Below are 13,462 nucleotides of genomic sequence, written 5' to 3'. Positions count from 1 at the left end.
GAGGTGGGACAGCTGAGTTCCAACCCTAGCTCCAGTCTGCCACTCTCAGTACATCTCTCCTCCTTGCAGGACCTCAGTTTATCCATATGGAAATTAGAAGCGTGGGGTGTGTGTGGGGAGATCCTGGTCTCTAGGGTCCCTGCATATTCACGTTCATTGACTGATTTAGTCCACAAGCATTTACTGAGTGCCTACTGGGTACCAGACCCTACACTAGATAGACTCTGAGCTATTCTCTGCTAGAAGGCCCCTCCCCATCTTTGGCTTCCAAAGCTCAGCTTCCTGCAGGAGGCCCTCCCAGACCAGCTTTGGGGGCCGTCCCTCGCCCTCCTGCAGCCCTGTCCCTCTTCCTATCACAGACTAATCACTCTGTTTATCTTGTCTGCCTCCCTCTGAATTGTGGCCTCCTGTTCTTACAGGACCACATCTTGTCCCCTGACCCATTCATAGGGATTCCAGAGGACAATCCTCTTGGGCAAATGAACACAAAGGCATAAATTCTAAATCTCCCCACCCATCACCCTAACACAACACCCTTCATTAAGCTTTTTGCCTCTGCATCCCTTTTTCCTAAGCCAATCACTAGGAACCCACCAGACAAATCCCACAATCCCACTGCTGACCAGCAACCTTCCTAGCCATGTCTCCCTCCTGCGATCTGGGTAACCAAAAAGACTCACAAGGCATATGTGGCACTTACAAGGTGTTAACTGCCCTGGCATGGGGCTGACACCACTGGGGGTTTGATGGGAGCCCAGGTCCCAATGGGGGTTCTGTGCCATGCTCTGTGCTGTCCCAGCAGACACTCAGTAAATATTTAGGCATTAATTAACTTCCTCCAGGGAGCAGTGACTCAGTGCCAGAGGTAATCCCCCAGCTCCATGGGAAAAGGTGAGTACTTGAACCTTTTTCAGGTGCCCAGACAAATAAGGCCAGCTCTCCATCCAAAGAAGCCTCATATCACTCATTGCTGCCCTCCTGCACGGCGTGCAGGTCTGAAGGCCCCTCATCCCCACCTGGATGCACATGGATGCTCACACACACAGGTACACACTCACTGCCCTCGCAGTCTCTGGTACTCTGCTTTGAGCCATCCCTGGTGCAACTGAACAGAAGCTTTGGGTGGGATCTGCCCATTCCACAAACATTTGTGAATTCCTACTGTGTGCCCCAAGCTCCACTGCTCCCAGGGGCGCCAAAGACCTCAGCTGTCCCATTGCTTCCTTCAGCAACTGTTTGGTGACAACAGCTGCGGCAACTCCCCCCTCCCAGGCCACCCCAAAAAAGATCAAGGGTTTTTATTAAGCTAGACAACTGCTTCACTCTCCCCACTAGCCCTTCTCAATTTTTGAGAAGGAGAGGAAACAAAGTTAGTGTGGGCCCCAGACAAGAAGGCCCAAAGAATAGGGTCACATGGATGGGCTGACCTCCTCTTAGCTGATCCCCAGAAGTGAAAAAGCCTTAGGAGAACTCAAACTTGCCTTGGGGCAGGGGTGAGTAGGGGACTGGGAAGTGTCAAGGGGAGCTGCCCCAGTGAGGGGCCTAGCCCCCACCCCCTCCTGTGGCTAGAGAACCCACCTCCATCCCTAACCTGATTCCCCAACTGGGCGCCCCCCCCCCCAGAGGCGTGCTTTGGGGTGCAGCTCTGAGCCTGGCTGTGAATGATGAGCTGAGGGTGGAACAGATACTTACTTACTTCTCTGTGACTCCTGGAGACGCTGGTCTCTGAGCAGCTGGCAGGGAAGTAGTGGATGTTGATGACATCAAGGTCATGTGTCGCCCTGGGCTGAGGCCTGGGAATTGGACTTGGATCCACCGAGGACAGAAGTAAGCCACTGATTTCGAAGAACCCAGAGGAAGTTCCAGGCCTACGAACAGACCTGGGTTCAAATCCTGCCTCTACCCCTGCTTGGCTGTGTGATATGACCTTGGGCAAGAACCATGAACTCTCTTAGTTTCCTCTAATAAATTCTGAGTGAGGACAGAAGGAAGGCCTGAAATCAGCATTAATAATCCATTCTTGGACTCTTGCAACTGGCCAGACACCAGGGATCCCAGATATGACTGTTGCATATGGAGTCCTCACATCCATAAAACCAGACAGAACCTCCTTCCTTCATATGCTAGTGATGTCTCAAAAGTAAACGAATGAAACTTGTGTGTATCTGGAAGACAGACCCTAAGGAAGTAAGGGGCAATGGATTTTTTATTCTGGCACATATTATCTCATGGGCAAGTTCCACTCTTGTGTGTCCCCATCACCAGACCACCTCTTCCATAGAATGGAAGTAAAATGCCCTTTTTCCGCAGTCACCCTAAAATGTCAGTTCTGGTTTCTCTGGATGGGGGTGGGGAGAGATGCTACCAGCCAAAGGGCTCAGAGCAGACAGAGACAGCCCAGAAAGGACAGAGTCTTCACCAGGAGCTGTGGGACCTCAGGCAAGTCAGGGTCTGCTGTCAGCACCAAGTTCCCTTGCCTGAAAAATAGGGTAAATGCTCCCTAACTTTGTTTTCACCCTTGATGCCTGGCATTGAGTAGATGCTGAAAAGTGTCTGTGGAAACAAATCTGAAGAATCCCTAAGAGTGAAGAGAGATCCAGATGCTGGAGGATGGACCAGCTGGGTCTCCTCACTCCCACCAAGGGACAAAAATAGGTGCTGAGGACAATGGGCCCAAGGAAAGAGGGCACCCAGGAAAAGTTTGCTCCTGGGCCCCCACTCCCACCCCTGCCCCCACAAGGCCTGCCTAGTTCTCACAGTCTCTGTGAAACCCAGTCCTCCTTCACCGGGCCAACCCAAGGACGTCTTCCTCAGACAAACCTCTGGACCCCACATTCAAGCAGCAGTCACCCCCCAACCAGACGGAGAACCCCCAATCCTATCCCTCTGTTCTCCCATCTCTCAATCCCCAGCTGGGAGGAGCTGGCCAGTGGATGGTGCAGCGCCAAAGGGAAACGGTGTTCACAAAAGTTAAGTTGGTGAGTTCCTGGGCCCTTGGTATTCGCCTCCCGTCCGGAGCTCACAGTCCTGGCACGAATCCTAGCTCTGCACACTGGGAGCTGTATGATTCCACACATCACCCCACTCCTCTGAGACTCAGGTCCCTGCTCTGCAGGCAGTCACCGTGAGGGATTCAGGCTGTTTCTGGCGAGGGTCTGTCCCACATGAGACACACAATAATAGTCCTCATTGTCATTATTATTAGGAAGGATGGGAAAGGTTACAGAACCGGTGATTAGGGCACAGGCTCAGAGCGCCTTCCTCTTCGGACCTCAGCTGGTTTCGAGGCCGTAGGCTCTCTGCTCTGGGGCATGCCTTGAAGACCAAAATTCACCCCGTTTTGGGTCTTCCCGTCAGACGAATGGGGAGGACAGCGCTTCCCTGAGTATTTCCTGAGACCCCTCGGTCAAAAAAGTCAAGGGTGTCAGGCCCAATATTCTCTGCGGTTGAGGCACCTCCAAACCTTTCTCCCTTGGGGGTGCCCAAAGTCAGCCCGGTGGCCCCACTCGTCTCCTGCCAAGGCCTGGGTCACCCGGGGCCGGCAGGTGAGAGAGGAGGTGCCGCGTGGCCGGGAGCGGAGAGTTGCGCGCACCTGCTGCAGGTGAGGCCCAGCCGTGCGGAAGGGGGAGGAGCCGTGGCTGCAGCACCCAGGTGAGCCGACCCCCGGCTCCTAGGAGCTAAGCCGAGGGCGGCAGCGGGCTCCAACGTGGCGGTTACGAGGCGACCCGGGCTGCACACAGCGGCCCCAGCGGCTGCGAGTCCCGCGCGGCACGGCAGCCCCAGGAGAACATTCGAGGCAGCGGCAGCGTTGGAGGCCCCGGGTCCGTTCGGTATTTGAATAGCACAAAGGAACCGCCTTGGTCTGATTGGCCAGCCGAGTGGCCCCGGGGCGGGCAGCGCCTGTCACTCGGGAGGCTTCGGGCACTCCCATTGGCTCATGAGGTGTGGGGCGGGGCCCGGACGCTCGGCTAAATAGCTGGGGCCGGGGCCGGCCGAGGCTCATTGCTTTGGCGCCGACTGGGGAGTGCGGCCTCGCGGGTGGCGCGCAGCGCATGGTGGCGGCTCCTCTCGGAGCGCAGCCGACCCGCTGACCCGGGCTCCGTTTCCCCTGCCCGGCGCGCCCCGGCGACCGGCTGGAGGCCGATACAGCAGCAGCCCTAACGGCAGCAGCGGCCGCGGCTGCTCCGCCGCCACCGTCTCCGCGGGAGCATGGAGTGCGCCCTGGACGCCCAGAGCCTGATCAGCATCTCCCTGCGCAAGATCCACAGCTCCCGGACCCAGCGCGGCGGCATCAAGCTGCACAAGAACCTCCTGGTGTCCTACGTGCTCCGCAACGCGCGCCAGCTCTACCTGAGCGAGCGCTACGCCGAGCTCTACCGGCGCCAGCAGCAGCAGCAGCAGCAACAGCAGCAGCCGCCCCACCACCAGCACCAGCACCTCGCGTACGCGGCGCCCGGCATGCCGGCCAGCGCGGCCGACTTCGGCCCGCTCCAACTTGGCGGTGGCGGGGACGCGGAGGCGCGCGAGCCGGCCGCCCGGCACCAGCTGCACCAGCTCCACCAGCTCCACCAGCTGCACCTCCAGCAGCAGCTGCACCAGCACCAGCACCCGGCGCCCAGGGGCTGCGCGGCGGCGGCGGCCGGGGCGCCCGCGGGCGGCGCGGGGGCGCTCGCGGAGCTGCCCGGGTGCGCCGCGCTCCAGCCGCCGCACGGCGCGCCCCACCGCGGGCAGCCCTTGGAGCCGCTGCAGCCGGGTCCTGCGCCGCTGCCGCCGCCCGCGCCCGCCGCGCTTTGCCCGCGGGACCCTCGCGCCTCCGCCGCCTGCTCCGCGCCCTCCGCGCCCCCAGCGGCCGCCCCTCAGGCCGCTGCTGGCGCCTCCCCGCCCGCCTCCCCGGCCCCCGCCTCCTCCCCAGGCTTCTACCGGGGCGCGTACCCGGCCCCCTCGGACTTCGGCGTGCACTGCAGCAGCCAGACCACCGTGCTGGACCTGGACACTCACGTGGTGACCACGGTGGAGAACGGCTACTTGCACCAGGACTGCTGCGCCTCCGCCCACTGCCCCTGCTGTGGCCAGGGCGCCCCAGGACCCGGCCTGGCGTCCGCCGCCGGCTGCAAGCGCAAGTACTACCCTGGCCAGGAGGAGGACGAAGACGACGAGGAGGACGCGGGCGACCTGGGAGCCGAACCCCCCGGGGGCGCCCCGTTCGCCCCCTGCAAGCGCGCCCGCTTCGAGGACTTCTGCCCGGACTCGTCCCCGGACGCGTCCAACATCTCAAACTTGATCTCCATCTTTGGCTCGGGCTTCTCCGGGCTGGTGAGCCGACAGCCGGACTCCTCGGAGCAGCCGCCGCCGCTCAACGGGCAGCTGTGCGCCAAGCAGGCGCTCGCCAGCCTCGGCGCCTGGACTCGAGCCATTGTCGCCTTCTAGGGACCCCCGAGGGCACGGGGACCCGGGGCCCCGCGGGGCTGGGGCCAGACAAAGACTCGGCCAAGGGGCGAGAGGAGGGAGTGAACGGGCGCCTGGCCACCCGGGGCTGAGCTGGGGGTGAGCCGGGGGAGGCGGCTGATGTTTTATAAATTGTAAAATAAAAAAAAAAAAAAAAGAAAGAAAGAAATCTAAGATGTTGGACTTTATTTTTGCAGAGAGAAAAAGCGCCTATTTAAGTATGCTTTGTGTTTCTCCTACTCTTTTTTTTTCTTTTTATTGTAGTGATTGCAGTGGTGTTTAGCGAGGAGCCAGCCACGTGAGGGAGGGCTGCTGCCCGGAGGAGATGCCGGGCAGCGGGGGGCGAGGCAGGGCGCCCGGGCGGCCGGGGCGCGCCGGGGGAGCAGCGCAGGAGGGCGCGGGGCCCGGGACGCCGATTCCAATCAGTTGTCAGACCCGGAAAGCCCGGCGCTCGGCTCTCCCGAGCCCCTCCGTGGGGTGAGGAATGGGTCTTGTGAAATCCCGAGCAAAAACAAAGGCAAACTCTCTATCTCCGAAAGGGACGTTTGGGTCACATTTCCTCTCTGGGGGCGGCCTCCAAAGTTCTCAAAATGAGAAGGCAGAAATGAAAACACTTCAACTTTTTTTTTTTTTTTTCTTTCCCGGGGCGGGTGTCTTGAACCCCTCCTCTCCCCGCCCCTCTGGCTTGGCCCTCTTCCCCTCCTCCACCCGTCTCCCGGACTCGGGGGTGGCGCCCGACACCCCGACACTCCCGGACGCCGTTTGGGGAAGGGGTGGGGGGCGGGCACGGCGGACTACATTTCCCATCATGCCCAGCACTGCGGTCCTCACTAAACAAAAAAGGAAGTCGATTCCTTCACCTGGATCCCCCGCGGCCCCGAGGGAGGGAGGGGCCGGGGCCGCCGACTGCGTTGGAGACTTTTCACGAAGTTCCCGGTCAGATGTGTTTGTGTGTGTGCTTCTAAGTTGCACTGTCCTGCTTGAGGCTTCGGTTGCGTTCCATGAAACCAGCATTGTTCGAGGCTGTGAGAACCCTGTCCTGTGTCTTCAGCTCGATAGATTTTGTTTAATTTAAAGCCTTTTGTTGTAAAAAGGTGGGGTTCGGCGGCGGCCCATGTGGACTCCCAAACAAGTTGCCAACCCTTCCTTCTCCCTCGTCCTTCTGTATTTTTGTGCATACTGAATTGTATATCACCGGGTAAAACTGTTCAGATGATTTGTTTAAATTTATAATCTTAATAAAAAGTCGCCTATAGAGGATGGTGGTGTCTTGTTTTCAGACAGGCCTGGAGGTGATGGGGAGAACTGGGGGAGGTGGGGAGAGACCCCTACCCCCGTGCAAATCCCAGCTCCCCGGGGGCCTGGGCGGACTGGACCTGCCCACATCCGCAGGGCCGGGGGGTGGGAGCGGGATTGGTAGTTATGTAGGGGGGAGGGTGTTGGATGTTGGGGATGAAGCCAGTGCTGTGCGCCTCCCGGGCCGCCCTCCGCAGAGGGGCCTGCCCCCCCCTCCGGGAACAGCCGCCCCCCCCCCTCCGCCCGGGGACCCCAGCAGGAAGCCGAGCCTGCCTTCAGCACATTTCCTGCGCAGCCAGGGGCGCAGGGCCTGAGCGGCCTCGAGTCTGAGCTCTCTGCGGCCGGGGAAAGCAGCCGAGGGACGCCGGGGGGCTTCTGGGCCACCCACGCTCCCCGCCCCGCGCCTCCGCCCGCTAGTCCGCACGTCTCGGGCTGCAACTTGGGGAAGTTTTTTCCTTTTCCTTTTTTTTTTTTTTTTTTTTTTTAAGTTGAGTTTGTTATCACTGCTCGGTGCCACTTGGTGGTGTGCTGGCGGCGTCTCCCTCCCTCCTCGGGCCCCTCCCCTCTCCCTCCCTCCTCCCTCCCGCCCGCCTCTCTTCCCTCCCCAGTGGATGGAGGCAGGAAGGCTCCAGGCGCGCTCTCCCCTCTGACCACCTACGGAATGACCTCAGAGTGGGAGAATGTGCCAAGGCCCCGAGGAAGCTCGCATTCTCCCCACTGGAACCAAATTCACATCTGGAGCCGCGGCTCAAGCCCGGGGGCGCGCGGGGTGGTTCCAGCTTTGCAAATAGGGGATAGGAAAGAAAGACTGGGGGAAAAAAGAAAGAAAAGAAAAAAATGAAAAAAACAAAAAACAAAAAAACAAGCAAAGTGGCAGCTTGCTCCTGTTTGTTTGACAGTGGCTCTCGGTGTCCCTCCATCCCCGGCCGTCTCCCCAGTGTTCTCACCCCAGCTCTCCCCTTTTCCGGCGCGAGCCACCCGGCAGGACCACTCGCGCCCCCGGCTCAGCCTCCACGCCTCCAGCAGCGACAGGAGGGGCCGCCGCCGAGAGGCCCCACCCCAAGCGCTGAGAAGAGGTCGCACGCTAGTCCCAGGGGCCCGCTCGGCTCCGGTCCCCGGGTGGCTCCAGGCTTAGTACTCGGGGACACTCCAGAGCGCGGGCGGGGGGCCGCGAAGGTCCGCGATGGGGGTGGGGGAAGAGAGAGCACTGAGGCGTGAGTGAGCGGGAGGAGCGGCACCTTCACCCCCGAGGGCTGTTTCCTCGGCCTCCCACGGGAAGAGTCTGGAGCTGCTGGGGAGGGGGACCAGTGTGTCTCCCCGCTCCCCATTTTTTCCCTGCAAGTACGGGGAATAGCTGTTTGATGCACGGTTCTGCTCGGATCCACCAAGCCAGTTGCCAGAGCTCCCCCTAGCGCCACTTCCCGGGCGCTGCGGCGGCTGCTACTGGGAGTGGGCGAGGCACAGCCCGGGGCGGCGGGACTGCTGCTGGGGGGCGGCTCAGCGCCCACCTGGGTCGCAGCGCAGTGTCCCTATCACTCCCGGCTGGAGCGGGAGCCCGGGGCCACGTGCGTCCCCATTCCAGGCCCGCTTCGAGGAGGGGGCACGTGGCCTGTCGCCTTTGTTGGGAGCGCGGACCTGGGCACGGGAAGGGACCGGCCCAGGGGCTCGGCGTCCCCGCCTTACGACGCCCGGCTCCCTACGGCAGAGGAATGTGGGTGGTAAGCTGCCAAATAAGAGCTCGGAACCCAGCAGGACCCTGGACCTGTGTTCCCTTCCCTTTTGCCAGATTTTATGAGCTTCAGCAACACCAGGAGACTCAGGCACATTAGGATCTAACTGGCAGAGGGATGGAAACGGAAGACTCTGACAGCACCCAGAAGGGAGGCACCCTTCTACCCCCGTTATTTTTCAGGGCCCAGACATCCACGCAAAGGGTTAATGCCCAGACCATAATACACAGTGACCTAAAACACAACCCACTGGCCATCTACACCTCACCCTAAGACATTCCATAGAAAACAGTAACACAAGCACTTGCTGCTATGCTGCACAACACGCTGGGGGGCCACACCCAGCCACACGGTCCCCAACACCGGACGGTCTAAGTGGCATCTTCATTCCACTCAGTCCCCCAGGGTACCGCACAGCACGCAGTTGGCCCAAACATCCTGAGAGACTAATACTCTGATGCATAGCACAACTGAAAGGCTGGGGTGGCAGATGATGCCTGGCCATGACAGTCCTTGGAAAGGGGGAAGGGGGCAGGCCCTCCGTCCATGTAGGAGTCCATAGATCCAAATCTGCAGATAATGCCCTCTTTCTCCAGTAAAAAGACCAAGCCACACCCCACAAGCGGCCCCAGGCAGGAGTTGGGGTGCTGGAAGTAGAATAGAAGAGATTGGGGGACCCAAGAAGTGATGAGGGGGAGTTTCCAGAGAGCAGTAGGAAGCCAAAACTCCTGCAAGCCCCCCCAGGTTAACCAGCATCATCGCCACTACCACCACCCCTCACACACACACACACACACACACACACACACACACACACTTCCCTGTGCTCCTAGAACACTGCAGGTCTTATTGCCCTTGACCTGTGGTGTAGGGTGTGTAAGTGTCCATGGTATTCCTCCGGTGCAGGGCATGCCCACCAGGAGCTGCGTCTTTCTGTATCACCACTCGCTGGTCACACATTTACAGAGCACCCACTTGGCGCCTAGCCTGTGCAGAGCACTGAGCTAAGCACCGCAAAAAATACAGCAAATAAAAGAACAGCAAGTCCCTTTTTATGGATTCATTCATATGGTTTTCTCTGAGATAGATACTATTAGCATCCTTGTTTTAGAAATGAGAAAACTTGCCCAAAGTCACACAGTTAAGAAGTGGCCAGGCTTCCTACTGGAATGCAGAGTCTAGTGGGGAGGAATTTGTAACATATGACAATGTGAGCCAGCAATAGTCTCGTCTAAATGGTAATATTGATAAGCTCCAGCTGAACCTCAACTAGCAGGTTGGGAGCACCGCCCTCCCACTGCTTTATTGCTTCATGCTCTGGGACCCTGGGCAATAGACAGAGGGACACACAGGACCATGGTATCTGTATCCCACCCTGCCCAGGACAAAGACTGACCTATTTCTGGTACTTTTCAGGACGCTTATGGTAGAGGACAGCAACCTTACTGGAACCAGCTTGGGCAAAAGGTGGGATTTCTTGGCTCATGGAACTAAACTGCGCAGTGGACAGGGGTACATCTGGCTTCAGGTACAACCGGATCCAGGGACAAATCATTAGGATGGCCTCCCTTCTGTCTCTCTCTCTCTCTCTTTCTGTGTGTGTGTGTGTCCTGTGACTTCCTTCTCTGCACTAAGATTAGCACTCCCCGACTGCAGACCCACTTCTTGGGGGGTCTGTCAACATGGCTGTAGACGGCAGTTCCTGGCTTCCCATCACAAAGCTTTGCCACCCAACAGGGACTGTCCTCTTATTTTTAATTCAGAAAATCTCAAGAAAGGATCCTATCAGGGATCCCTGGGTGGCGCAGCGGTTTGGCGCCTGCCTTTGGTCCAGGGCGCGATCCTGGAGACCCGGGATCGAATCCCACGTCAGGCTCCGGGTGCATGGAGCCTGCTTCTCCCTCTGCCTATGTCTCTGCCTTGTCTCTGCCTCTCTCTCTCTCTCTCTCTCTGTATGACTATCATAAATAAATAATATTAAAAAATAGTTTAAAAAAAAAAAAGAAAGGATCCTATCATGTCCCAAGCCTGTGTCCTGTGCCAGACCTGTGGCTAAGGTTGGAGGGCGGTTGGTAGCCCCCACTGGAAACTCCTGGGCAGAAAAGGGGTGCTCTTCTCAGAAGTGGGTGGCACAGGGTGGCAGACCAAAGATGTCCTCCAGAGAGAGGGGGCTGCAAGCCAAGCTAAAGGAAGCATTTAGACGTGAGACATAGGGAGACCCAGGGCACAGGCATGGCTGCTTCAAGGCTTGCCCCTGAGGAAGGAACATTCTCCTAGCTCCTAGCCAAAGTAATGAGGCTCCAAGGGCCATCTGGTGCCTCCCAGATTTGCCACTCAGGAATCACCCAGAGAGGGGAGCCTGCAGCCCCCCGGGGCAGGGGGCAGGGTCTTGGGGGAGCCAGTGGGCTCCGTGACAGAGACAGTGACAAGGGCCACCCTTGAGGAGCTAAGAGCTGTGGGCAAGCTGCAGGGAGGCCAAACTGGAAGGACTTGCCTGGAGCTCATATGTGCCCCCTCCAAGCACTCCCAGATACAACAGCAAAGGCTTTGGGGAGAGGCCAGGGTGATCAAGGGGTGCTGGCCAGCGGGATGGAGAGGGAGGGGCCATGCCTAGGTGAATCATACCCCCAGCTGGTGCAGTCTGGGGACATCTGGGGTACAGGTAACATCTCTTCTCATGTGCAGGTGAAAAAAGGCTGACTACGAGCTCTGAAATGCTAGTGATTATTACTAGGTGGGGACTTTACAGATGACCTTTGCTTGATCATTAATACATTTCCATATTTTCCAAATTTTCTGCAATGAGCACGTATTGCTTTTTATGCAGAAGAAAAAATGAACAAGACATTTTTCAGAGAAAAATGTGACGTGACAGGTGCTGTAATCGATGTACAGCCTGCTACAGAGCAGAGAGGGGGAGCCGCTATATTCAGCCTGTCTGGGGCAGGCTCACCCCCTGAGAAACAGAATACACACCAAAAAGCCTTGATTCACCAGAATTCACCCTCCTGCACTCTGTCTTTGTTAAAAGAGGCGTGAGACAAAACAACAGCTCATCTTGAGGATGTTGTTGAGGAGGCATTCTGGAGGGAGCCTTGTTCATTCTCACCTCTGATCCCTGGCCCAGCTCCACCCAGTCCTACCCATCAATCATCACCCGAATGATTTGCTCCGAGTTGCTAGATAACCTGGCAAGGTGGGGAGGAAGAGGCAAATGTGCTTGGTAAATGTTTTCAGCAACCGAGGCTGAAACCAAAGAGCAATTGGCAAAGCTCGGCCTAGAGAGCACTGGATCAGGAGTCTGGAGACAGAGGGGAGGTTCTGGCTCAGGCCTACCTTGACACCTGGGCTGAGTCCCTCTCCTATCAGGCCCACATTCCCTCACCTGTGGAGACCCGGTAAGAGGAGAGAAATCAAGCCCCCAAAGTGGAAAAAAGCAGCCATTGCTTCCAGCCTTCTGATGATCTGAGGCTTTATGTCCAATCACAGCAAGGAAAATGCAGGAGGCATTTATCAGATTCCACAACTACCCATGAGCAATGGTCATCTGCCTATCTCACTCACTCAAGATATCCATGCATTCGGGGGCACCTGAGTGGCACAGTCAGTTAAGCGTCTGACTCCTGGTTTCAGTTCAGGTCCTGATCCCTGGGTGGTGAGATCAAGCCCCACATTGGGTTCCATGCCCAGCATGGAGTCTGCTTAAAATTCTCTCTCCCTCTCCCTCTGCCCCTCCTGCTCATTCTCTCTCTCTCTCTCTCTTTCTCTCTCTCTCTCTCTCCCTCTCTCTCCCTCTCTCTCTCCCTCTAACATAAATAGGTATATCTGGGGGCACCTGGGTGGCTCAGTAGGTTAAGAGTTGGCCTTCGGGAGCAGTGTGAAGAAGAAGAGGCGAGAACAACCCCCGGACTGGCCAAAGCCCGCGTGCCGCCACATCCCCGCGTCCAGCGTTTACGTCCCGCCGCCGTAGCCACCATGCCCAAGAGAAAGGCTGAAGGGGATGCTAAAGGAGATAAAGCCAAGGTGAAGGATGAGCCACAGAGAAGATCTGCAAGGTTATCTGCTAAACCTGCTCCTCCAAAGCCAGAGCCCAAGTCTAAAAAGGCCCCTGCAAAGAAGGGAGAGAAGGTACCCAAAGGGATAAAGGGGAAAGCTGATGCTGGCAAGGATGGAAATAACACTGCAGAAAATGGAGATGCCAAAACAGACCAGGCACAGAAAGCTGAAGGTGCTGGAGATGCCAAGTGAAGTGTGTGCATTTTTGATAACTGTGTACTTCTGGTGACTGTACAGTTTGAAATACTATTTTTTATCAAGATTTATAAAAATGCAGAATTTTGTTTTACTTTTTTTTTTTTAAGCTATGTTGTTAGCACACAGAACACTTCATTGTTGTTTTGGGGGAAGGGCATATGTCACTAATAGAATATCTCCAAAGCTAGATTGATAACAAGAGGGAAAAACACCTTCCCCTTCTAGTTTTGAGAAACCTCCTCTTGGCTCCCAGGAGGAAGGATTCCTTGATGTTGACACACATGAGCCACCTTGGTGGTGTGGAAAAACTAAAATTCATTTTTTTATGTCCTCTTCTCCCTCTCTGCCTTCAACATAGACTTGACTCCCTTAAACCCAGAGACCTGCTGGAACCTGACCCCATGAAATGGTTCCCAGTATGTCAGGCAATCTGGACTTTACGGTGTCACCACTGAGATGGCATCCCTCAAAAGAGTTCCTTTTTTTAGCTTGTGGATCTTCAGATTGATAATTCTGCCATTTTCATTTCATTTCCTGAAAATCAGGGTCGGCTTGTGAAAAGTTGTTAAACAACATGCTAAATGTGAACTGTCAACCCTCACTCTAAACTTTCCCTGTTCAGAGCATCACATGAAGACTTCATTGGGTTTTATAGTGGCTTTCTGTAGTCCATTGAAGAAGGGAGTTTGAAAGTTGTTGTATACTGTTAACGATTGTCCGCCCATGTCCTACCTGAA

At 56.9% G+C, this 13,462-nt stretch overlaps 2 protein-coding genes across 2 annotated transcripts; both read left to right on the top strand.

Annotated features, from left to right (window-relative positions):
- Nucleotides 1–3,976: 3,976 nt before the first annotated feature.
- Nucleotides 3,977–5,614, top strand: IER5L (immediate early response 5 like). The gene has a single exon (XM_041723714.1). The coding sequence runs from the start codon at nt 4,210–4,212 to the stop codon at nt 5,425–5,427; it is 1,218 nt and encodes a 405-aa protein (XP_041579648.1). The 5' UTR covers nt 3,977–4,209; the 3' UTR covers nt 5,428–5,614.
- Nucleotides 5,615–12,415: 6,801 nt separating this feature from the next.
- Nucleotides 12,416–12,816, top strand: LOC121473636 (non-histone chromosomal protein HMG-17-like). The gene has a single exon (XM_041726185.1). It carries the CDS (start codon nt 12,447–12,449, stop codon nt 12,717–12,719), a length of 273 nt encoding a protein of 90 aa, XP_041582119.1. The 5' UTR covers nt 12,416–12,446; the 3' UTR covers nt 12,720–12,816.
- The last annotated feature ends 646 nt before the right edge of the window (nt 12,817–13,462 follow it).

The sequence above is a fragment of the Vulpes lagopus genome, chromosome 12 (assembly GCF_018345385.1).
Source record: "Vulpes lagopus strain Blue_001 chromosome 12, ASM1834538v1, whole genome shotgun sequence".
Classification (NCBI taxonomy): Eukaryota; Metazoa; Chordata; class Mammalia; order Carnivora; family Canidae; genus Vulpes; species Vulpes lagopus.
Note: the sequence above shows the minus strand (reverse complement) of the source record. Positions and strands in the feature narration are given on the sequence as shown.